Source organism: Notolabrus celidotus, chromosome 7 (assembly GCF_009762535.1).
Source record: "Notolabrus celidotus isolate fNotCel1 chromosome 7, fNotCel1.pri, whole genome shotgun sequence".
NCBI lineage: Eukaryota > Metazoa > Chordata > Actinopteri > Labriformes > Labridae > Notolabrus > Notolabrus celidotus.
In genome coordinates this window covers 25,683,795-25,708,710 of record NC_048278.1, presented here as the reverse complement: position 1 = coordinate 25,708,710, position 24,916 = coordinate 25,683,795, and the positions used below count along the sequence as shown (strand labels likewise).

At 39.5% G+C, this 24,916-nt stretch overlaps 1 protein-coding gene across 1 annotated transcript in view; it reads left to right on the top strand.

Annotated features, from left to right (window-relative positions):
* Window positions 1-7,029: 7,029 nt before the first annotated feature.
* Window positions 7,030-24,916, top strand: part of nr3c2 (nuclear receptor subfamily 3, group C, member 2) — an 88,814-nt gene continuing 70,927 nt past the window's right edge. The window contains 2 exon segments of the mRNA XM_034688766.1: window positions 7,030-7,409; window positions 8,915-10,726. Of these exon segments, the coding sequence (XP_034544657.1) occupies window positions 8,934-10,726 (1,793 nt within the window). The 5' untranslated portion in view covers window positions 7,030-7,409; window positions 8,915-8,933.

The following is a 24,916-nucleotide window of genomic DNA, read 5'->3' as shown; positions in this document are numbered from 1 at the left end:
AGAAAGCTGGAGAGAGACAGCAAATTTTGGGAGTAAAGAGTGGGAGAAGACATGCATCAAATGGCAGAGGTCCGAAGTCAAACCTGGGACCGCTGCACCGAGGACTATAGCCTCTGCATATGGACCGCATGCTTAGACCGCTAGACCAATGGCACCCAAGTTATTTTTCTCTATGTGCAGACCTCCATCACTGTTGTTGACAAGCGTATATCTTCTTGATTTTGATTGGTTGGTGATGGAGCTGTGACATTGAGTATTTCAGTCTTGATCTATTTTCAATGACAAAGAACAGCTGATACCAAGAGCATGTTGGGAATGCTGAGCACAGGAAAAACTTAACTGCATTGTTTGTTTGTTTTTAACAGAAAACAGGCACTGCCAGGGCAAAAAAAAGCCAAAGTGGACCACTGGCCCTTGATGTTCCATGTCTGAGTCCACCAGGATTTTCAGTTCTCTAGTCATTTTGATTGATATCTTTATGTTTATTGTCTGTTTCCACTGGCCTGGTGATAGAGGGAGTAGAAGCTATCATGATAGTATTGAAGACCAATAACAAAAATGAATGGATTAACTGAAACCTAAAAATATTCATTGTATTAATTGTGAATTTTCCATAATGGAACTAAACAAAGTATATTGTATCTAAATCCTGGGAAATTAATATGTTATTTTTTTGTTTGTGCTCCATACCATGTGGGCATGGACCTGAGTCAGCCAAATTAGAAATGAAAAAAAAAAGAAAATAGTTTATTAAAAAGACCCAAGGTCCATGTACAATTCTACAATGTTTCTCCATACTGGTAAACTAATTATTAATTGTTCAGTACTTCCTCTATGGCATGTGCTCATAGTCTTGAGCTATGTTAAGTAATTTTTTTATAAGTAAAGGGATTGTGGAGTGTTGGTTGGTACAGTTGGTAGAGCAGCTGCCACATGTGCAGAGGCTACAATCCTCATCGCACTGGTTGTGGGCTCAATTCCTGGTCCCAACATGATTTTGTACATGTCATCCCGCTCTCTTTCTCAACATCATCTGTCTCTCTCAAGCTGTCCTATCAAACACAGGGGCCCAAAAGATCATCTAAAAAATGGGGGAGGATCTGTACTTTTGACAAAAAGTCACAGAGAAGTGAAGCAAAAGAAAGAAGTTTGAAAACATCCTGAATTTGTTTTAACAAATAAATTGCACAGACCCATATGAGCAAACACAGACACACTGATACGCACAAAATGCTGAAATCACTAGAGATCCACTTCTACACAACACAGTTGTTTCCATGCAGAGCCCAGATGCTTTAAACTAAAGCAAAGCTTCAGATGGGGTTCATATTGCTTCACTCTCTATTTGCTTAAAAAACATGATCTCTTGCTGAAAGCGTGTGTACATGTACACAGTGTGTGTACCTTATGTGGCAGACAGGAGCAGAAGGTAACCTTTCTAAATAACACACAAACAGCTAGACAGTGTATCAGAGTATCAGAGGCTTTTCTAATCCTCTCCCCTCCTGTTTTCTGCTCTCCTCTCGTTTCTACTGTATCTCTACATCACACAGAGACACTTTGAGATTCGCTGTTTCTCGGGCTTTGTTCTGACATGCAGTTGTCTATGGGCTTCACCTGCCAGCCTTCTTCAGGTCAACAATTTCTGAAGGATGCTTCAGGAAAAAGGGCTTAGATGCGTCATTGTTATCCATTGCCCAAGACTGCTTTAATAGTTTTTTTATTGTATATATATATTGTACAGAAAACAATGACATTAAAAACTACAAGATAGAAATTGTCAGCCTTGTAGATTGATGGTCTAGTTTGTTTCTGTACATCATAAAGAGCTAATTTTTAAGTTTCATAGCCTACAAACTCATCACAGGGGCTTTAAGTGTAACTTGCATTTCCTTTTAATGCTACTTTGTTGTTGTAGTCCACTGCAGTTTGACTATTTAGTACATGGTGAGATAAATGTTGATATTCTTTGAAGGTGTCCAATGAAAAATGGAAGCACCTCAAACAAGTCTGGGGTGTTGAAAATCGGCTCCCCAAGCAAATGTACTATCAAACATCTGCAGTGTGATCCATCTTCTGAAAAACTCAAACCCAGTAAAGTCTAATAGACCTTTTGGTGGCATTCTGTCTTAAATTTAAAATACCACAGACTGCCAATAAATTTGCTCTGAGCAGGGTAGAATAACAGAAGTTGTTTTTTAAATATAGTGAATAACCTGCAAAACATTTACTAAGCTGTTCCAAATTTCTGGTGCAACAAAATTAAATACATTAATATTTCAACACCAAACATAAATGTACAAAATGCAGTCTGAAGCTCACACTACCTTGGCATCCACAAGCAGGCACCAGGAATATCAATTCATAATGTACTTGACACAGTTTGGTTGAACAACACATTATTTAGTGATAATTCCCTGCATGTTAATAATCTGATCTGAAGCCAGGCTGTTGCCTATACGCCGTGTTCTCACTGATATGTATTTCTGACGGCGCAGAGGATAAACATGTTATTTATCATCAACATGTTTTCAGTAGTCATTGCTTAAGTAGGATGAACAAACCCCAGGTGGTGTACACATAGTACGAGAGACTATTTTTTCTTAAGGGAGGCCGGCTGAATGCATATAATTCAGTGTTTAAAGAATACGTGCCAACCGTGCAGTAGGGCAACTTAAGGTGAACAGCAATCTGTGTCAAAAACGGGACGGTGAGGCTGCCTTATTTATGTGGTCTGAGTCGCACCAGACACACATGAAGACTTTGCATAACACAATATTTATTTTCTATGAAACCTTGATTCTCATTCTCACTTACACATTAATTTAAAGATTGCAGCGTCTTTGCCTCTTTTAGCGACTGTAATAATGCATTTCTTCTCTGATGTATTTCATTACCTGATTGGAAAAAACGCCTTTATGTGAAATGTGTAAATGTTCACACATAAAGTCACACTTGAGTGGTGCTGTCAGTATTTTGTCCTCTGGGAGAATGAAGTAAAACCTCACAAACTGGTTGGGTAACTCTTTAATATTTTCATTTACATCACTGCTTCAACCGGTCACACTATATCTGTTATGGATCATGCACTATAAGAAAACATCAGATGAACAGGTGAAAGCAGAATCTAACTTTTTAAAAATGTATCCAACAGTTTTATGTCCTACCTTTAATTGCCCGAGTACAATCTCTGCCAAAAGATTCAAATGTTAGGAAGTTAATTTCAAGTAATCATTCCTAATTCCTTCCCATTATAATCACTTAAAAACTCACATTTTATTCAAACGTTCTGTTACCTTAGGCTCTTGACCAATCTCCCGACACCGACCATTGATGTAGCCTCCTTATAACATGCTAGTTCCCATAGCAACCCTTGGGAAAATTCAATTGGATATACCAAATCTTTGACCTTCATTAGCACAAGTATTCTCATGCAACTGTAGGGTTATTCAGAGGCATCAGTATGTACTGCTATACTGAATAATCTATAGTTAGCTATTGCGAAAGGGCATATGTATGAAAAACAGGCCAGAAATGCATGAAATGTAGCATAATATGCAATATTAAAAGTCATTGGACTGAGTGGTGGTGGGGGGTTCAATCCAGTGGCCAAACTAACAGAGCTATCACTAAATCTGCCATCCCCCTTATCATTTAAGTGCAATATAGAGTCTTAGTCTTTTGGTTTACCAGCCCCATATTTTACTGTTTTGGTTAACTGCTCCTCTCAGTGTTGTTTTAATTAAGTCAGGCAGCTGTTTTCTGTTGATAAGCTCTATTAGACCAAATGTACGCTACCTAAACAGTACCAAATGAAGGAATGTTAGCAACCAGGAAATGAAAATGGCAGCTTAAAAGACAGACATATTCCTCAGAAGTTGTTTTTCCTCAGAAGATAACTCGTATTTCTCTACGTCTCTTGAATGTGGAAACTTTCTTAAAAAGTGTTAGGGTTTACGTATACAGCCAATTTACACTGCCCTCTAGTGGACATAAAATCATAACCTTAATGGTAGAGGATAAATAATTTAGCTGTAGACTGTGTAAAAGAAGTGGACTTAGCTACTGTATCATCACTGTTTAGTTTGTGAGCTACAATTTTAAAGCATCTAGTTAAGCATGTTAGTCATAGCTACATTGTTTTTCTGGAGGCAGAAGAGACCTTATTTGATACTAAGTTATCAGACGTATAGTCTGTTTTCTTGGCTAATCCATTAGCTAGCTAACAAGTTAAATACATAAAGTGTTTCCAACAAAACTGACTTCTATCCATGGTGGCAGCTGGCTGGAGTTTCAGCCCGAGCTCAATAATAAAACTACCCAAGCTAGCGTTTACATCTCTGCAGGGACAGTGAAACAAACCATGTTTTTTTAAAAAACGTTTTCTCATTACTACTGCCAGCTGTCTCCTTTACTGAGAAAAGATGGCAATAATATTTACTCCCATGCAATCAGTCAGATGAATTTGCTAACAAGCTAGGTATGTTAAGCACCGACACTGATACTTTCTAACTAGTGCTAACATTTTGATACTGGAATTTACTCAAGAAAAAGCCAGGGCACAGACTTTCTGAAAGGTCTGTAAGACATCAAACTCACATGAATTTGCATCATTTGTCACATTATGCGTGAAAATCTCTTTAAAAGGCCACAAATGCAGCCAAGACGTTAAGTTCAGTGACTGGAATGAACCTAGCTGGCAGCCAGTTGCACCTGACTGATACTTATTACAGATAAGTTAGATGTTTGTGAACTTAATGAATCTGGGAGAGGCTAAAAACATGCTTAGTTCTGTTACATCGGGCATTTGATTTTGCACTCCATGGTGATTGACTCACTTTTGTAGTTCGCCTCAAGTGGCCATTCGAGGAACTACACCTTGAACACCAAAAAAACAAATGGCCAAAGCAACAATCAAAATATTATGTAATAGTGCAAAGTCACCATTTAAATATTTAATCCAGTCCCCCCCAAAAAATAGTTAGTTTCACATCTGGGATACCTTCATTGCCACTTTGGATGTTAATGGGGCTCAAGAATAACTGCTTAACTGGAGCAATAGGCAGCTGAGGGAGGATGGCACTGACAGACTTCTTCCCTGATTAAAACTACCCCAGTAATTACCACTCACGATGGGGACAGGGTCTTCTGCTGAGTTGTCAAGTGTTTTGTTTCAGAGTTAACATGCTCCAATTCACCTGTCCCCACGAGGAAGAGTGTGCACCTCTCTGTACTGCTTTTGGCCCTGTCAGCTCCTGGAGTCGTCTGCTGTGTGTCTAAACTGGAGTGGACGTCGGCTCCTAATCATAGCAATCACTCACTGGAAAAGAATCTCCCTCTCCAAATATGACTTTTTTAAGCTGCTATACATGTTAACATGTGTATTGACATGTATGTTTGTATGTATATAGTATACAGAGTTTTTTGGGCAACTGAGATTATCAGTGATTTATATGCAAGCTCAGTGGGATTAAATGGACCTTGAGTTTTGTATTCTTACCAATGAGGGAGGCAATTATTACTGATTTCATATCAGCCGTGTTCTGCTGTCAGTCTGCAAATTCTTATGCCTCTGTCACTGTGGAAAATGATGTGATGCGAAGCTAAATTAGATTTGCTCATGATGTGTTTGACTGGCACCCATTATGTGCAATGGACAAGTGGGGGCTGCATGAATGAGGCAGGGAAACATTGGGTTATATCTCAATTCTGCTTCTTTTTTCTGAAGCAGGTCCCCATTCATGGGTGATTAACAGGCAGATCAGGGAGGTGGGCAGTGTTGCCTGGATGGCTTTGACTAATCTAACTGCTGCTGCTGCCTCACTCGGGTAATGGCCACAGGCTGGCTTGCAGACAAGCAATGAGGAGAAACATCCCAACTACAGTATAGAGCTCTACTCTTAAAAAAAAAAGCCTAAATCCCACTGTGCAGCCACGTGAAATGCTGCAGATAATGAGTCAACTGAGTGACAACTCTGGAGATTAAACCGATTATTGGTTGTTGTCGGAGTCAATTCAAAGTATACATGCACATCAATGCCATGGCATGTTGGCAGTAAAAACTAAAAATAGCATAATCAAAATGATACAGTTGCAATCATTAAAGTTGTTGTGGTGTCACATATAACACATGCATAACCCCAATCACACATTATGTAAATTACTTTGACTGGTCATGATTTTGGGGCTGTCTTTTATCATTAGTGGCTATTAGATCACACAATAATTTATCTATGATGCAACGAGGGATCTTTAAATGGCTTCCTAAGCTTACAACAGAAGATATCTTCTGATTTAATTGAAAAAGCAACAACAATGATACTGTATACCTTCACAGTCCCTGAGCATATCATTTATATAGCTTTGTTCCTCATTATTTTACAAGTCTGCCAACTTTTGTTGTTATCCCATTCATTATTGAGGAGAAACAACAGCAGTTTAAACTTATTAGCCTAACTTCATCTGAGGTATGGAATAAAGACTTTAATCGTAGTTTGGTGTAGTGAATGAGGTGACATCTTGACCACTCAATGCCAGCAATAGAAATATTGCTCCACCTAGTGGAGGCAGCCCTTATAGTATGAACTGGACATCTGATTTAAAGCACAGGGACGCTTCAGTCAGTATTTAAAAGGTTTTTAAAGATCCATGTTAAATGTAAAAAGAAGCTGGGGAAGCTTCTTCCCCGTCTCTTCACGTCTATGCACGCGCTCCTTAGCAAACCTTTTCAGGGGTGAGAAAAGATGAATGAAGGAATAAAACCATGATAAAGGAGAGAGGACAGATGGTTTGACTCGAAAAGAAATTGTGGCGAGAAAAAACTTAAAGGAAATATTCAAATCTAATGAAAGTAACAGCCTCGCGCAGCCATCCTGAGAGTTTAGTTCACACACACCGCACTGAGCACGGTGCCCTATTTCCAGGCGGCTCTGTCTACCTGCGCTGAGCCCCTCCCCTCTCCCCCCCCCCCCTTCTACCTCCCCTCCTCCTCCTCCCCCTCCTCGGAGTTTGTGTTGCACTCGTTGCAGTAGGAGGGTCCATGTGCACAGAATGACGTCGCGCTGACTTCAAGTCCTACCGACTCCTTCGTTTGTTTTTAATACTCTTTTTATCCGGGGCCCTGAATCGGTAATCTGCAAAATTGCGGCCATAATGTGAGATGATCTGCGGTTGTCGTCCGACCCGTCGCTGTGGTTCGTCCTGTCAGGAGCGGCGGCTCGCTGAGGAGGATTAATACGCAGTTCTGCACTGTGTCTAGCTGTCAAACTGAAAACTATGTATTGGGAAGAGTAGACGGAACACATTTGTTGATATTTATTGACTTTGCTTTGCGTGTCTTTTTTTGCCCTCTGGATTATTTCGCTGCCCAGCAACACGGCCACCTGACAACTCTGAATGTCGTAATTAAGGTAAGGAGAGGACGGAGCTCGCTGTTTGACTGTACATTTTAATTTGTCGCGCTGGCTCTGGGATGAGAATGAAACTCTAAACACTTCACTCGGATAGAACTGCACACGAGCTCGCATCCATTTGGTCTATTTGCTGTGGGAGGGAAATAAAATAACTTCAAATCGGGACCGTTAGCCCCGTGTCAAAAGTCGACATTAACTTTATGTACTTTTTCTGTGGACAGAAACAGCAACAATAGTTTGATGAAAATGACAAGAGGGCTGTTTTAAAAAATCTCTCCACACACCTGTCAAGAAGTACAGATAAGTGGATCGGGCTGTGAAATTCTTCCTGATATGTGACTTAAATAATTGATATCCTCTTCCTTCTGCACTCTCTACAGCTTGCAATTCAAAGAGCGGCGAAAATAAGGACTTTTACTTTGCAAAAACAACTTCAACAGTAGCAACACAGCAAAAACCGTCATTTAGAATTTATTCTGCGCAAACGCAAAATGGAGAGAGTTGCATGGTGTTCAGAGGCAGGGCAATCACGGCAGAGGGAATGGGCTGGAAGTAACATTGTGAAATGTATGATATGTTTAAGTTGAATGTTTATGGACATGCACATAATTTGCATGCAACCTGAATAACTTAAACTCAGATATATTTAATGCTCCAGAGCTGAGAGTGCACCGCAGTGTGCGAAATGCATTATTGAAGGAACATGAACTACTACAATACCGTGACATTGCAAACCACTTCGGTCAAATTTTTAAATTAATAAAAGTAATTGTATTGCTTTTGCACATGACACGGACGCTCTGGCAGTTAAAGCAACATTTCAAGTTGTGTCGCAGCTCTGTTGTGGCTGTCGGAGCAATAACTATTGAGTGACAGTTTTCTGACCAATCCGTAAATGGCCTCACAAAGCTGGTGGATTTCGGGCTGAGCTGTCCAATAGAAGCACAGCAGAGGTGGGAATTTAAACCCAGGCGACGTCACGTAGATAGGTTAACCCTTGCAGTGCAGTTTTCTTCAAGTTATCAGACTGTACATCTCATACAGTGCAGTGATAAGGAGCTCTCTCTGTGGAACTAAGGGAGGAAATACTGTACAGACTTGCTTTGGACTTTTTCCAGATTAAACATATTGTTAACACAGCATAGTTTATGTGTTTGATTTGGCACTCTGTATAAGTAGGTCATTACGCTATCAAACTTGGTGAAATGGGTGTAATTTGATACAGCTTCTCTGCATCTTTTAGAGGCCATTTTTCTCACTGAATAGAACTACATGCTTTGGTACATTTCAAAGCCAAACAGGAATTTGCATATTCCCTGATACATAATTTAGTGTCACATAAGATCTGTTATCTTTGCCAGAAGTTAAATATCCTTAAATAACCTGCCACTGAACCAGTATTATTTAACCAATCCCTTGTGTGCGGCTGACCATAAACAAAATAGACAGCACTGTGACCTTTTCTTATTAAAATCTTTTTATCTCTTTTCCTTAAAATGCAGGTGAATCAATGAGCCAGCAATGGAGACTAAAAGATACCAAAGTTTCTTTGATGGAAGCAACACAGAGAACAAATGGTCGCAGGTCCCTGGCAGCATGGAGCACTGCTGCAGCACAGAGGATTCAGGTCTGACCAGCAGCGATATCCTGATGGACATAGTTAATGTGAGCTGCCCTGCTGGAAGCCCGGCCACCGACTGCAAAGACAACAACACAAAGAAGCAGGAGCAGCCAATGCTCCGGCTCAGCCAGAACCAGCCATTTGTTCTCCCACACTTCAACAACTCCCTCCATGGTCATAAGCAGGAAATGGACTCCAAGGAGCTTTCCAAGACTGTGGCTGAGTCAATGGGCCTGTATATGAATGCTGCCAGGGAGGCGGACTTTGCCTTTAGCCAGCACGGGGGCAGCACCAGCCCTGGGAAGATGTATCCAGCATGTGGACGGCCTCTAGATGAGGCCCAATGTGGTTCCACAAAGAGCCCCAAGTTAAAGCCATTTGGTTTCCCGCAGCCAAGCACCACGCCCAGAGACTGCCCCACTGGGACCTCTTCAATGCTGGCCTCATCTCTGTCCTGCAGCCCCCAGACCTCCAGCTCTATCTCCAGCCCTGGTAACAATATGGTGTCGTCAACCACCAGCCCTCCTTCGTGCTTTGGACCAGTGTGCTCATCCGTCAATAGTCCTGTCAGCCAGACGTCTTGTGCTGCAACTCTGGCCAACATCAAGCGCAGGAATTCAGCCACATGTAGCCCTGTAGAGTCCAGCACAGTGGGCTCGCCACCTCTTACCAGCCCACTTAACGTCATGAGGTCGCCCATGTCCAGTCCTCAGAGCATGAGCAGTGTTCGATCACCTCCGTCCTGCAGCACCACCTGCAACATCAGGTCATCCGTCTCGAGTCCAACAGGTGGTGGCTGCACCAGTACTGCAAACAATTGCAATCCAGTGAGGCCGTCCATTGCCAGTCCGGCTACAGGGGGCACAATGGCGGTCAGCAGCCCACAGAACCCCTGTGCTGCGGGGTTTCCTGTGTCCAGTCCTGCTGGCGGGCTTGGTTTGGTGCAGAATGACATCAACAGTCCTGAAGCAACAGGTCTGACCAGGGAAACAGACTTCAAGCACTTTGAATTCCCTAAAGTAGAGATGGTAGACGGGGAGGTGTTCAACGTGGGCTTAGACCAGATGGGCATGGTTAAGTACATTAAGAATGAGCCGGGAACTGACTACAGGAGCATGTGTTTGGGCAGCTCCAAATGTAATGCGAGTAGCACACCTTTTATCACACAGATTAAGAGTGAACCCAATACCAACGAAGGTGGTTGTATGAATCAACAACCATATGGCGAACCGTCACCATCTCTTGGTCTCTTTCCTGCATCCGAGACCACCTACTTGTCCCTGAGGAATAACATTGATGAGTACAGTCTTTCTGGTATCTTAGGCCCCCCTGTCTCCTCCATGAATGGGACCTATGAGCCAGAAGTGTTCTCTAACAGTGTCCTGTCCAAAGGGGTTAAGCAGGAGTCCACTGATGGCAGCTATTACCAAGAGAACAACAGCATGCCCACATCGGCCATTGTTGGAGTTAATTCCGGCGGACATTCATTCCATTACCAGATTGGAGCTCAAGGAACAATGGCTTTCACACGGCATGATGTGAGGGACCAGTCCAACGCTTTGTTGAATCTTATTTCGCCCGTAACGGCATTGATGGAGTCGTGGAAAACTCGGCCGGGCATGTCACAGGGGTCACTGTCAGGCAGAGGTGAAGGATACCCGGGTCAGAACTGCATCACAGACGGCATGTCAAGGTAAGCTGAGTTAAGATTTCTCTAAAGTCAGAGTGCATTCCTGTGTTTCTCTGTCAGATCTCTGGCTTTGAAACTTATGTATTCTAAGTGAAACATTTAACTCTGGCTTTACAAAGACAAGCAGATTTTATTTTTCCTCAATAACGTTTCTTTTTCTCACTCTACCTGCATAATAGCTTTTCTATCAAGGAGATCAGATACATGGAGGGGTCGGTTTGTTACAGTGAGACTCATATTTCACTGGGGATTTAGGGCGTTTGCTTTGAATAGTACGAAAATAAAAACAACAGCAGGGCTTGGGAAAGGCAGCGGGATGCAGGCCGAGGGAACAGGAATTAAAGGACGGGGTCCAGGTCATTGTTGAAGTAGCATGTGATCACAACATCATCTCTGCTAGCACTGCCCAGGGCTTTACTGTAACACAGAGGCAAAGTTTCTCTCTTATCACAGTCATGTGTGTATGTACAACAACAAAATTTATTGGTCTGTTATCGGGAGGTCTGGAGAAGACCTTGTGTAATGCAAATATCTGTTTTTATGGGCCCTGAGCCATAGGCAGTATCATAAATTATGAATGATTGATCACATGCTTTTGTTGCCAAACTGATGAAATAAACAGTTGCTTTTGTGAGGGCGGGGGCTGAGACTGAACAAACATGCACAGGAGGAAAAAAATCTATAAGAGCGGCCAATCTGGCAAAGTGCAGCTTTGACACTGTTGTTTGGCTTCCACTGTATTCTGATGTCCTAGTTGCATGTGGAGTTGAGGGAAGTAAATTATCTGCAACAGGATTATTAACAGTACATATTTAAGCCATAATTTAGACCCTGAAACACTTGTAACATTGTTGAAAATACAGAAGTATTTATAATCACCAAACAGAGAGAGGTACACAGCTTATTCACAGTAAATTAAGAGAAACACTTGTGGTGCTGTTTGGGTGTGATATGATTTTTCTGTATTTCAACAGCATTTACTGTCTCTTGGTGTGCCTTTAAAGTACACTTCCATCATTTTTTTTAAAGCTTGGGATGTCATAAATTCAAAGTTTTATTAATGCTGCTCCAAAGAAGTACTAAAAAAAGTCATTAATGACTTCCTGTTTACTCACACGGCTGTGAGAGAAGAGCAGCATTTGGCTGCCGCAGCAGGGATGTTGATTTACGTTTCTCCCTTGCGTTTCTCTGTGACTCGAGCATGACAATTTCAGACTGACTTTGGGCAGTGATGTTCTACAGAATCCCAAAATTGAGATTTATTAGATGAGAAGTTTTCCTGGATTGGATTTGTACAAAAAAACTTTCAAAATCTCTCTGATTGCTTGGACATATTTAGTTGTTTTATACATTTCTAGATTGCAGGAAAAATATTACAGGCAGTAAAAAAAGTTGCTGCATATTTACCTAGACCATTTAATGTGAATTCATGAATGGTAGTTTAAAAATGCAAGGTGACAGGTGTGATTTTTCATGTGTGTTGATTAAGTCTACCTTATTCCTTGATTTACTAATTTTCCTCAAAAACTTAAAATAGATCCGTTGTCATTGTCATGTTTTTGAATTTTAAATTGAAAACTCCTGTAGTAAGCAAATTCAGTGTGTTTGCATATGTATTTATTCATCTTTCCCTTAGGCCTGACTTCATCATCTTATCATCAGTATTTTTTATATCTCCCCTGTTTGACGTGTTTAGTCAGCTTTGTACATAAAAGATGCACTCATCTAGAGAGTAGGTAATTCCGTCTGTGTGTCTGTGTGCGCGTGTGTGCTATAACAAGGCTTGAGGAGACTGATACAGCCCGTTACCTTGGAGGCGACCCATATGGCAGGAGCCAAAGCGATGTTGACGGGATCACTGCCACCTTGGTCCTAATGAGATCCAGCTTAGCCCTAATGTCAGACAGGATGACAGTAAGAGGTGGGCCACATGGCAGCCAGCCAGGCAGGCAGGGAGGCAGACAAACACAAACACACATATACATACAGTGTATAAACATACAATTAATACACTTGCACATTTATACACAGGTGTAGTAGTCTTTGAAAGAAAGCAAGAATCCTATTTTTTTAAAGAGGTTGCTGCCTACTTCCAGTGTTCTCTTACGCCAGTTGTATCGTATTGATTGACAGTTATACTTAGAAATAAACACAGGCATATTGTACCCCGCCTGAAATCTGAAAGTGCGCTGCAAGAAATCTGTGGCACTGTCGAGCTTTGGACCGTCGACACTGCACCCAGGCCCAATATTTCATAGGCAAAAAATGTTACGTAACCATTAAAAAGCACAACTAAAACTCTTTGATCCGCTGAAGCCTTGGATGACAGAGTGTAAAATCCCTCGGCTCTTTTTTTTCTCACTTTGGTTTCCTCTGTAAATGGTTTTAATTAAAAATGGCTGCTCATCTGAGCAGTCTGGATTACTTTGTGCAAAAACGTTTTAACTCAGATGAGCAGGAGAGGAGGAGGGAGAAAAATTAGTCATCCTAACTCTTATTGTTGTATTTATGTGATGTTTGATTTAAACTTAATACTTAGATAAACTCGATGGCCAGAACGGAAGATTATACTTGATTAGAGTTTTTGATGCTCAGAGATTTTTACTTATTTTCTTTTATCACAAGAAAATAATTTATTCTTTTGAAGACGTTTGAAAAGATTTTTTATTGGCTTTTACAATTAAATCAATATTTTTTGTGCAAAAATATATGGAATTTGTAATAAAATGACCTACATTAGTGCTCTGGATTATGTTTTCCTAAATCTCAAAATCTCTTTTCACCCTATTTAGGGCATTTTCCTGCTGGTTTTCACAGTAATGTTAAACCAAATAGAATTACTCTAAAACTTGTCAGCCCCCTGACCTAATAATTGCATAATCTGACAAATGGTACAGGCTCAAAATAGAAACCAACCGTGCATTTTTTTTCATTTAGATAAGCTCTCATTAAAAATGTTGCCTTTCCCTTAGTTTCAGGAGAAATGGCACCTCACTACATAGTCTGACCTTTTTCCCTGCAGCCAGTTTCTGCAGATCCACAGAGTGCCCATCATGAGGAAGCTCCAGATTCGAGCGGGCAGAATGCTTTGCACTGGACTCTGGCCAACTCTCAATGTTCTGCAGAGGGATGAAAAGGCATACTCCTGAGAGCACACTAATAAGGCTTTAATTGTATGTTCCTCCACTAAATTAATGGATGGAAATGATTTGATTAATTCAGACACTGCTGGATACTAATATCCAATTAAAGCCCAACACCAGGCATGCACAGGGGCTCCCAGTGCATTATGGGTTCCTGACTATGAGGCAGGCAGCTGCTTGTGTTTGGGTTGTAAAAAAGGATAATACAGGTGAAGGTGTCGGGAAATTGTAGTGGGAAGGGGTCAGCTGTGTATACAGCAGATGTCTTATGTGGCATGCAAGGGTTTTATTCCTGTGCATTTCAATGTGCATATTTGAAAAATCAGTTTGCATTATAGGAAGAATATGAACTGAGCACAAAAATGTATCTCCGGCAGGCACAGTGATAAGTAGCTGGTTTGTGGTTTCTCTTTAAGCTTCAGTATTTTCATGTAATTCCTTTCATTCAGTAATTTAAATGTATGGTAGGTTTTGAAAAACATGAGAACGTTTCTTTCTCTCCCTCTATCGAGTGTTAAGAACTTGAAGATAATGTCAAGAGCAGATGTGACGTTAATTATGAATCATTTTACACAAGTTTATTAAATAATCATTCACCTTAAGCAATACATATCTGTTATTATGTTGGCGACTATTTCAATGTTTGACAAATGAATTAAATCTGTCTGCTGATACTGAATGTATGTGACTACTAGCAAGTACATTGATTAAAAATAATGCAGCGTGGAGGTTAAGACCTTTCCACACTAAATGAATTAATTGGGTTCAACCAGTTGAGGGTTAAAGTCGTCATGTGCTCAGTAAAGAGTACAATCCTTCAACTCCATCTGCAGGAGTGTTACCACTTTTCAAAAGAATATATGTATTTAATTTTCCTCATATGTCAATGCATGTTTCAAAAGGCGTTTTTTGTTTAATCCAGAGTGTGTGCTGGTTTGAGAGGACATTGGGTGAAAGAGGTCATGCTTTTCATTGTGATTAAAAACACTGAAAGAGAATTGACAGTCCACTAAAGGATTCTGGGTAAAGTTGATCTCAGCCAAGAATAATTAAATATTTACATTTACAGAGAAGTGCATGATGTTCTCTAAATATTTAGATTCTTAACGGTGTAATTGCATGACACAAACACGTTAAATTTGGGCCAATTGATTTAAATGTATTTAAAATGTTATATGACTTACAGGATTTGGCAGGACATGCCATTGAATCAGAGGAGAAAGGACTGTTTAAGTGAATACGAAGAAGGAACCATATTGTTGTAGTAAAATAATGAAATCTCTAATGAATAGTCAATGTAAATTTCATGGTATGAAATATAGCTCAAATTTTAGATTAGTCTGTGTGCAGAGCTCGTAGGCAGTTAGAACTCGCCTTTCAGTGCAGCAGTCTGGTCCAACATTTAGAGATTAAAATTGGCTTGTTCCCTTGAGCAGACATTAGCCATGTACTTACAACATGAATAAAGACAGTCAGCGCTATACTCAGCATTCAAAACTGTGAATCAGTTTTTTAAATACGAGTGTGACCCTGTCTGGAGCATTGAAAGTACATTTTTAGCATGATGGAATTTCTTTTGCTTAAGGACATATCTGAAGCACCTGAAAAACTGTACTTTCTCAAACCGTTACCTTTTCTTAGAAATAGTTCTGTATGCATGTCAGAAATAAAGAAGATTAACGTCTGCTGGAAAAAATAAAAAATGAGTAAAACACCTGAATGGAAAACAAAATATTAATACAAAGATCCCTCAAGGATCCAGCTCTTTTCTATCTTCTGGGCAGCCAGTCACTGGTTGGTGTGGGTGGATTGGAGGCTTTGCAGAGCAGAGTGCTGAGGCAGTATTAGTAAGAGATGGTGAATTTCTGCTGTCTGCTCTTCTTAAAATATCAGAATTCATCCTTAAAAAATGAATGCCAGGGGTAGATAAAGCTCCCTGTGAGGTGCTTTAGCCCTCTTCTGCAAGGTGAAAACCTGATGCTATAACGGGAAAGGACTTTGATGGAGCAGAGTTTATTTCATTTTTGGTTAAGGGGTAAATTGCTTCATTTTGTTGTGATTGTGCAGAAACGATACAAGTGGTTGATCTTGATTTGACACTGCTAACCAAATTTAATAGTCCTGTGCTAGGATGCAATGTATCTAGTTCTGTCTTGGTTTAGCTGTCCAACAAATTGTTATTAGATTACACCATCCACATCCTCAATTTGGTCACAGAATCAATGACAGGAATCTTGTCTCAGTGAGTGGACAATGGCAGACTCATTTTTAATGAAGGGTTGCCAGATTTGGCATGAATTCAAATTAGTCAATAGCAATGAGTCATTTCCACAACCTAAGATGACTGATAAAAGGAGTCATAGAGGATGGTTAAACTCAAATATGCATGTCACATGTTGTCCGGGATGACACAGATATTACATAACAAGGTAATTATTTACAAATGACTAGTTAGAGAGAACAGAATGTGGCTGAAAGGATTACCGACAATATGAATTATCAACCAGAAAATGTAATAACGTGGAAATAAATTCACCATATTTAAAAACTAGTTTGCTTATAGTAGTATGTTGTGCTGCATCGTGCAGTATCTCTGTGCTTACTTTTTGTTTTCGAATAAATACAAACTTTATTATCCTCATTCCCAGACGAAGCAGGAGACTCTATCAGCATTTGGTCAATAAAACCCCACTACAATACCTGTAAAAGGGCAGACAGACAAAACTAGTTATTACACAGCGAAAAAAATGTAGTATTTGGCAGCCAGAAATCTAGATATTTACCTCGGGAGGTGGTGGAGGCTCAAAAAGAGCTAAAAGTATTAAAAAAAAGGCAATTTTAGCTAACAAGGTCACCACAATAACTTAATGAGGTGATAATATGACAGTGATGTGTTTACTGTTTGTCCCAATGACCAAAAAAATCTATTTATGCTGAAAAGTAAAGGTTACTGCTTAAGTGATTCGAGGAAAATCTCACCACTTTCATCATTTTGGTTTTAAGGGTGATTTTGGTTTTACTTTTGCAGCTCTGTTAAATACCACAAACTCTCTGTCAAATGTCATATTTATTTTTTCACTACTGCTGGAGCTACAGTAAAACTTCAGCAAATTTTGATGTCTTGTCAGTATGAAATTTTTTCTTGCAGTTTACCAAAAAGAGACATTTCATCTAAATATCCAACAGTGTTATCATAACAGGTTTAGCCATGAGGGCAAAGTGAGAGCCAGCTTTCTTTCCCAGCTTTATGAATGGATGTTTTTTTACCTTGTGCTACTACAGTGTGGGAGTAAATGCCTGCAGTGGATGTGATCTTTTTAAAGGAACCAAGATGATACTGTGTGGCACAATGATCGGAAGAAAAAAAAGACATTTAAAGTCTCCACTCTACTCCTCCCACGCAGAGCCATACACATACACACTACACAGCGTCCGCCAACAACAACAACAACAGCACACATTCTAGGCCGGACTTGACACCCCAATAAAAAGTGTGGTTACTGCTGGCCGGGGCTTCTGGGATTTGAATGCTTGTCTTGTCCTCATTTGAACTTTCTTCCTGAAGCGCAGTCTGGTGACAGAGGGCCAGATTTCCACCAGGCCGGTGCTGTAGCTGCAGATCTACTCGCTACTACCTACCGCTGACTTTCCCTTCTGTTGTTGAGGTCATTAAAAAAACGGCATAGAAGGAGGCGGAAACTGAATACCCGAGCTGCAACAAAGCAGAGTGCACGCTTCTGTTCAGTGATGAATGCCCTGGTTTTTATAGCATGCTGCTGCGTGAAATACTGTCGCTGAATGGCAGGCTTTTGTACACCCAGAGCTATGTTTACCTAGCATGAAAGTAGTCTCAAAGATCTCCCACAAGTGGTCTAAAAAATGGCTTGAGTCATTGCTTTGTTGGTGGATTTTGTAAGGAGGAGATGCACCATCATCTGAGATAATAAAGCAACATGCTGGTACCAGTAATACAAAGTGACTACAAAGAATGATGCATGTATTAAGTCACAAATTACAGAGATTAAGTAGTCGTAAGAGCCTACATCATTCTTGTCATAAATTAAAAAGAAGTGTTTGTTGAGCTAAATGCAGGCAGATGTCTAATTCATCGTTTGGACATTATTCATTCAGAGCTATAAAAAGTCAATGAGATCTATATTTTATTCTTTGGTTGCAGAGATGATGTAGAGAGGAGCCATCTCGTCTCTCTCTCTCTATCTCAGCAAATTATTGTCTTCCCCTTGTATCCTGATATACTTGACTGAGCAAACAAGGCATGTCTTTATCATTCATGTTTAATTAGAGTTTGCCCGAGTGTTCATGCCAAAGTGCTTACGTTTAAAACCCAGTGTTTGTCTTGTCAGTTCCTCCATGGAAAGGAGGATGCCATAAAGGAAGACGCTTCAAAAAATGTTAATTGTTCAGCTTGAAAGGTTCCCAAAGTAGGTCATGCATACTTGGCTCAAATATAGTGAAGGGTGTGAGTGTGTGTTGGAGAAAGGGGGGTTATTCAGGGTGCTTTTACATAACACTTTTATTCACTTGCAAACACACAAACATGGCCGCACATGGCTACAGCACACATCCAGAGATACTTTCAGCACACACTTTCAGACACATCAGAAGGAACCATGACTAGAAAAATGCTGCCCCCAATTGAGCCTTAAAAATAATCATACCTTTGTTGATAATGTGATGCTTAATCCAAAGGCCCAAGATGAAAGTAAAAGTATTGAATCTTCTTCTCTGGGTTCTTTTTAGGTACAACATTTGATTATATCAGCCTCCATAGATACATGTAGGTGGTAGATTTTTTTCCCCCCTAATTTGCTGGTTTGCTTCACTGCCCAAAGTCCATGTTGTTTTTAAGAGAGAATTTTTAATTATGAACTTAAATAAATCACTAGAAAGCTTTATCTAAATTGGCTTTGTTTTAAATTGCCTCTTGATTCAATAGCATGTGAAGCACAACAAACAGTTTTCTATTATATATATATTTATATATTACATTGCTCTGACATACAGTTACATAATGCTTTAAATAATGAACACTAGAAGTTTTATAGTTGACTTTGTTTTAGGGGCTTTTATCAGATGCAATTTCTGAAAAGGCATCTTTTTTCAGACATGCTGTAAGTATGTGACTATATGATCAAACCCCAGCCTTGGCATTGCATTGTTATCTTTAACTTACACATCGACATGGACCAATATTTACCCTGTTGAAAGACACTGGCCCATCAGCAAGTAATGTGCCATGCACTGAAGTCAGGAAGTGATGTTGATCTATTATGTCCCATCAATTTGATGCTGGAAAGTTAGTTCACCTAACTGATTCAGAGAAAAAGGTTTTTATTGGATAAAAAGAAACACCTGTCGGATAAACTCTAATTTGATTTCATGGTCAAACGTGAAAGAAAATGTGGGCAGAGTTGGAGTAGTACATTGTCTCTGAGAAAGATCAGCAACATGTAGTTTGTAAGACACAGTATTTTAAAGAAGAGACACATCGCAACCATTTCAATTGATTAAATCTCAAAGTTAATCTGAAATACAGGCATGTATAACTACAAAGAAAGAATGCAATATATCTTTCCATCTCCTACGTTGGTATTTAAAACATCAGTATCAGTATGGGTATCTGCCCTGTTTTTTCAAAGCTGGTGCATCTTTAAGCAGGACCTATTATTAGCATTATTTGCCTATTATAAAAAAAAAGAATAACTTGACCACTTCATTTCAAATCAAAAATGTACATACGACAGGGTAATAAGTAGGAAAACATTTTTTTTTTCTTATTGACCATTGGACCCTTTGATTCTTTGAACTTGTTAGATATTGTTATAGTTATTATTTTTTGTATTGCTTTTATCATGGTTAATTTTCCTTAATGCATTCATTTACTCTGTTTGTTTAGACATGTTTGATTATTAACCCAAAGATGTAATATAACATAAATAGCTTTATCTATTTAAATTGCCTCTTGATTCAGCATGTGTGTGATTTTTGTTGAATATGTCATGCAGACAGTACAGTTTACATAATGAACATGGAAGTGAATACTAAAAGTTTCACACTTTGCTCTACTTGTGATCTTTTGCTCCAAGCTGTTAATATTTGAATACACGCTACTAATCTGCAGATATTTGCATACAATCCAAGTCCTGGAATTGTATTGTTAATTTGAAAGTTGCATACATGGTGGTGACGTAACTGAAAATTTCTGGGTGTCTCCTCTTTCAATGCTGACAGGAAAAATCTAAATGGTATTCATGCTTTGTCAACAATATTTTAATCCCTTAATGATCAACATTTAGAATCCAGTTTCTCAAGGCGTACAGATCATGAATGTCACGGCAGCCCTTGACACACTGACCCAGCATGTTGAAGGAGGCTTCACGAATCAAGTGACGGCTCAAAGGAAAAGATACTTTATCATCCTGAACCTGTTTGGAGGGATCAGGTCCTCGCCTGACACTGCAGAGGGGTAAACGTGTTTGTCAGGAAGTGTAATATGATTTCTGTTTTCCATGAAGGAGAGGTGAATGGCCATAATTGCAGGGATATTAAAGGGTCAGCTTTCTCAAACCACACACACACACACACACACACACACACACACACACACGCACACAAACACACAAACACACACACAGTTTCTCTTTCTTACCTCAGGTTGTGTCTACTCATGCAAATTTTTGTCTGTCCTTGTTGAGGTTTGAGATGTCTGTTTCAGACTCCTGCCTCCACTACAATGGGAGTGAGTGAAACTTTGTTTGTGGTGCTAAAAAAGAATACAATTGATGTCTCCATTACTTGGGATAATCATCGTGAACAGCTTTTGAAAATACTTTCCATCCCCAGACGAAAACCATTGGCAGTGATTTTGGCAGGTTATTCTGAATAGAAGCGAACCTCCATTTTCTTTCTGTATCGGGGCGGCAGTAGAAAATCTCAAAGATACAAATAACATGTTCGATGACGAACTTCAATACAGTTTAAAACCCTCTGAAATTTGTCTGAAATCAGCTTTGAATGTAAGATCTGTAACAGTTGTAGATTATTCTTTGGGAATCTGGTTCTTTAAGATTTAAGTTTCCAACATGTTTCCCAATTTTTGCCCATTTAGGCACCTTAAAGACTGCTTGTGTTTAAACAACTTAAACATTTCAAACTGTCAATTCAAACTTCAGTTTTCTGTAATTGGATTGCAACAGATGATTATTGCAATTTTTGATAATCTGTCAATAATTTTCTCAATTAATGGATTGGTTGATAAAATAGAAGTATAAAGATTCATCTGTTGGCTGATTAATCGGGTTAATTGATGGCATTGTGAAAATAATCAGCATTGGCGAATGCCTGCGTTCACGAGGCTGATTAAAAAGATAGATAGTCAATGTCTGCAGACACTGCAGGCAGCTTAATCAGAGTGGCTGCTGTCAAGAAATGTCAGCGTTTTCCCTTATGTCCATTTCGCCATTCAGCATTCTGCTATAAATTTCTTCACTCACCAACGTCTTTTCTCTATGACAATGCTTTTCCCGTCTAAAATGGCAGCATTTAAAATCTCAAACTGTTACTGGCTAGTGTTTAAAAAAATTCTGTTATGATGGTTGCAACAATCCAGTTTAATATCATCTAAAAGAAATATGTATGATAGCTTAACCCAATGTATACTTTATTATATGATTAAATAAAGATCCATCTGAAACATGTAGCTGGCTACAACAAATGGCTTTATATTGTAGAGTTAGTTAACTTGGCCTATCCAGGAAGAAATTATCTGTTTCAGCCTGATACAACATTATGATTGCATCAACTCAGCCCTGTCCACAGCTCTGTGAAGGAGTCTGATCTGGCCATTCTCCCTGTAGAGTTTACTTTACCTGGCACAAGCACACATTCCCCTGTTCACTGTCTGCTTTTTGTTTCTCTGCCTTCCTTCTGACTTGGCTGCAGTTGCCTGATTCACTCTGCTCTGAAAGGAGACAGTCTGGAGATTCTTTTTTGGTTTTGACTGTTAAGCGGTAGCTCTCTCTTTTATTCACAACCTTGCTCAGCTGATGGACCTTGAAGAAAGTGAAAGAAGCTGAAGCTGAACTACATACTGGATGCTGAAGCATGAGGAAAGAAGAACGTTTTGAATTCACTCACACCTTGATTAATCTGTTGTTTGTCAAACAATGAAAGCATATCAGCGTATCTACTTTGTTGTTTTGGTTTGGTGTCATTACGACATTAAGATTATGAAAGAATGATAGTGGGGAAAAGACATGTGGGTCATGGTTCAGGTTTATCCGGTGAAATTCCATTCTCTGGTACTCTTGTTGCCCTTTTTCTTCATTCAACTTGAGAATCTCAAGAGTTATGCAAGGAGGAGTTTGACTGATCTGAACTTAACTTCTTCAGTGCTTGTAGTTTTTTTTATCTCCTAATTTGTCAACTTTTACTCCCATGTCTTAATGCACTGAGAGAAGTCACTACATGAAGTCCCCATGTCTATTCTGGCTTAGATACAATTCATAATTAGTCAATCAAAAATCAATGTTTCAGTTCAGGCCTTCCCAGTATAATGTTTCATCAGTGTAAAACTAATCCATAATTATTTTAGTTGTTGTTTTGTTGCTGCATATAACCTTTTTTCCACTACTCAAATTCATCCATTTGCTGTCTTTCCCGGCACATTTCACAAGGAGGAGGAAAATTTGTATTAAGTAGACTTTGTATTTTAAGATTTATACTAGTTTGATTTGGCTAACTCAGACGGCTAAAGCCTCACATTAGTTTTGAGGGAATTTAAGAATGCAGTTTTTAATAATACAAGGTTTTAGGATTTATATCCCCAATCTCTCAGATGCTTCACAACCAGTTATGGAGAAGGAGCTATTTCTGGAGCCCAACATTTGGGCATTTATTTATCGTTCTTCAAAGAAATAAATCCTCTCATTTAAAGGGACATCTGTTTAAGTTTTACTAATAAATATGAGCTTTCACTTTATACACTTGTGGCAACTGAAGCGCATACAGTTTCCATGTGATTACTATTAATATTGGCTATTTCTTTATTTAATGCCTTACTTTAGGAATGTAATTCACACATTTCATTACTTCAACATTAAACCTGCTTTCTCAAGGCCACTGCGATTCCTCTGAAAGTTGTGTCAGTTTCTCTTGCCGACCCAGATTCCTACTTTAAAGAATACTTTAACTGACATTGATGCATGTCACCTTGATGGACACGTGCCAACAATGGTGACAAAGCACCACTGGGGAATGCGGCGTCTTATCAAGGGCACCACTGCCATAATTAAAACATTCACTGTAGATCCGCCTCAATATTTACTGTACCCCTGACTCTGGAGGGGAAACATCTGGATGGTGCTGTGCTAGTTTTCAGGCAGCTTTGTCACCAGCAGTGGGAGTATCTGTAGAGCTCCACTATTCAGTGCTCTAAACACTGTGTTATTGATTTGCAGTAGACATGGAGAATAATTATTTTAGCACACCTGATCTTTAAGATATAGTATTTACTATACACTATATAGTACAATAACCATATACATATACACATTTTTATCAGATGGACATGTTTATCCATCTGACCCTTTTGTCCACTCCCAAACAACTCACTCTGTTCACCCATTTGTCTTTTTTGATAACATGCTAGCACATGACATTAGCATGTTATAACCTAGTTGAAATTACTGCTAGCTAGCCGACTTATTTTTAGTTTTTTTTTTTTGCTAACTTTTATGAATTACAAACCTGGAGCAAAGCAGTAGCTTAGTAGGGCTTTATCCTTTTCATGACAGAATGTATAAGCTTCCCATTCCTAACTTGACATGAGAGGAAAATGTCTCCTATGCGAATAAGGAGAACAGTTTCAGATGCTTGGAGGAGCTTGATTAGCTATCTTAGAAAAACGCTATTCTACATCCTTGTCTAGTTAAAAACCTTCCACCTATCTTTTTTTTATTGTAAAAGGTGTGGCTTTGAAAGTGTTATCTTCCCAGAGAGGCAGCCTCTGCATTGGGTTTCTTTCAGGTTACTGCTGGAGGAGGATGTTATCCTGCTTGTTGTGAGTGCAGCTGACATGGCTTCAGTTCTTCCTTCATTGCAGTATGATTACACCCACTCGCCCCGGTGCCAGTGACACGTGTGTCTTGTGGTATTTCAGTCTCACCAGGGGAAGCTTCTTATTCAGGTGTGATGTTGATGCCGCTCCAACAGCTTTTAGGATTGCCTGTGTGACGGGTCGAGTGTATTGGTTGACTGTCACAGTCTAATTGGAATACCATCAAACTTGTGAGTGCCACAGCAACATCACCGCAGAAGAAAAAGAAAGTCAAGCAAATAGAGGGAAGTGATGACCTACTTATGAGTATGACCTACAGTATATCAGTCAATCAATGGGATGACGCAGGAAAATACAATGACTTCGTTATCCAGAGTGATGGAGATCTCATTCACTATGATTTGATAAAGTGACAGGTAACTTAACACAAAGCAGGTGCAAGCAATGATTCAAATTGCTGATTTCAATACGGTATGGAAAGCAACTTTTGCATCCTTCATATCACAATAAGTGCAAAAATATCATCTGTTTATTTATTATTCTCAATTTATCCTTCAGTCATTACATATTTGTTTGTCCTATTAGTGTGAACATTTCTGTCTCGTTAGCGAGAGTATCAGGTTACCGACAGCATGAAAACATTTCTCATAAGAAAAACAAGTCTTCACCTGGAAACAGTCCCCCAAAAAAGTCATTAACTTCACTGTAACTTCTAGTTATTTTATCTAGTGTGTCAGGGATACCTGACCTGAGCTCTTTTGACCATTTTCCTATCTTTCAGCCTTTTGCTTTGGTCTTACTTATCGCTCTTGCCTAATCTTAAACCAACCGAATGCTTGTTTTCCAGCTCCAAACCAAGGACAGGTAAATAAAAACTAAACAAAAAGGAGTGTAAATATAGAGTAATATTAGGTTTACAGTTGTCACATGGCACACAAGAAACACCTTGAATGAATAGAGTTGAAAGGAAGT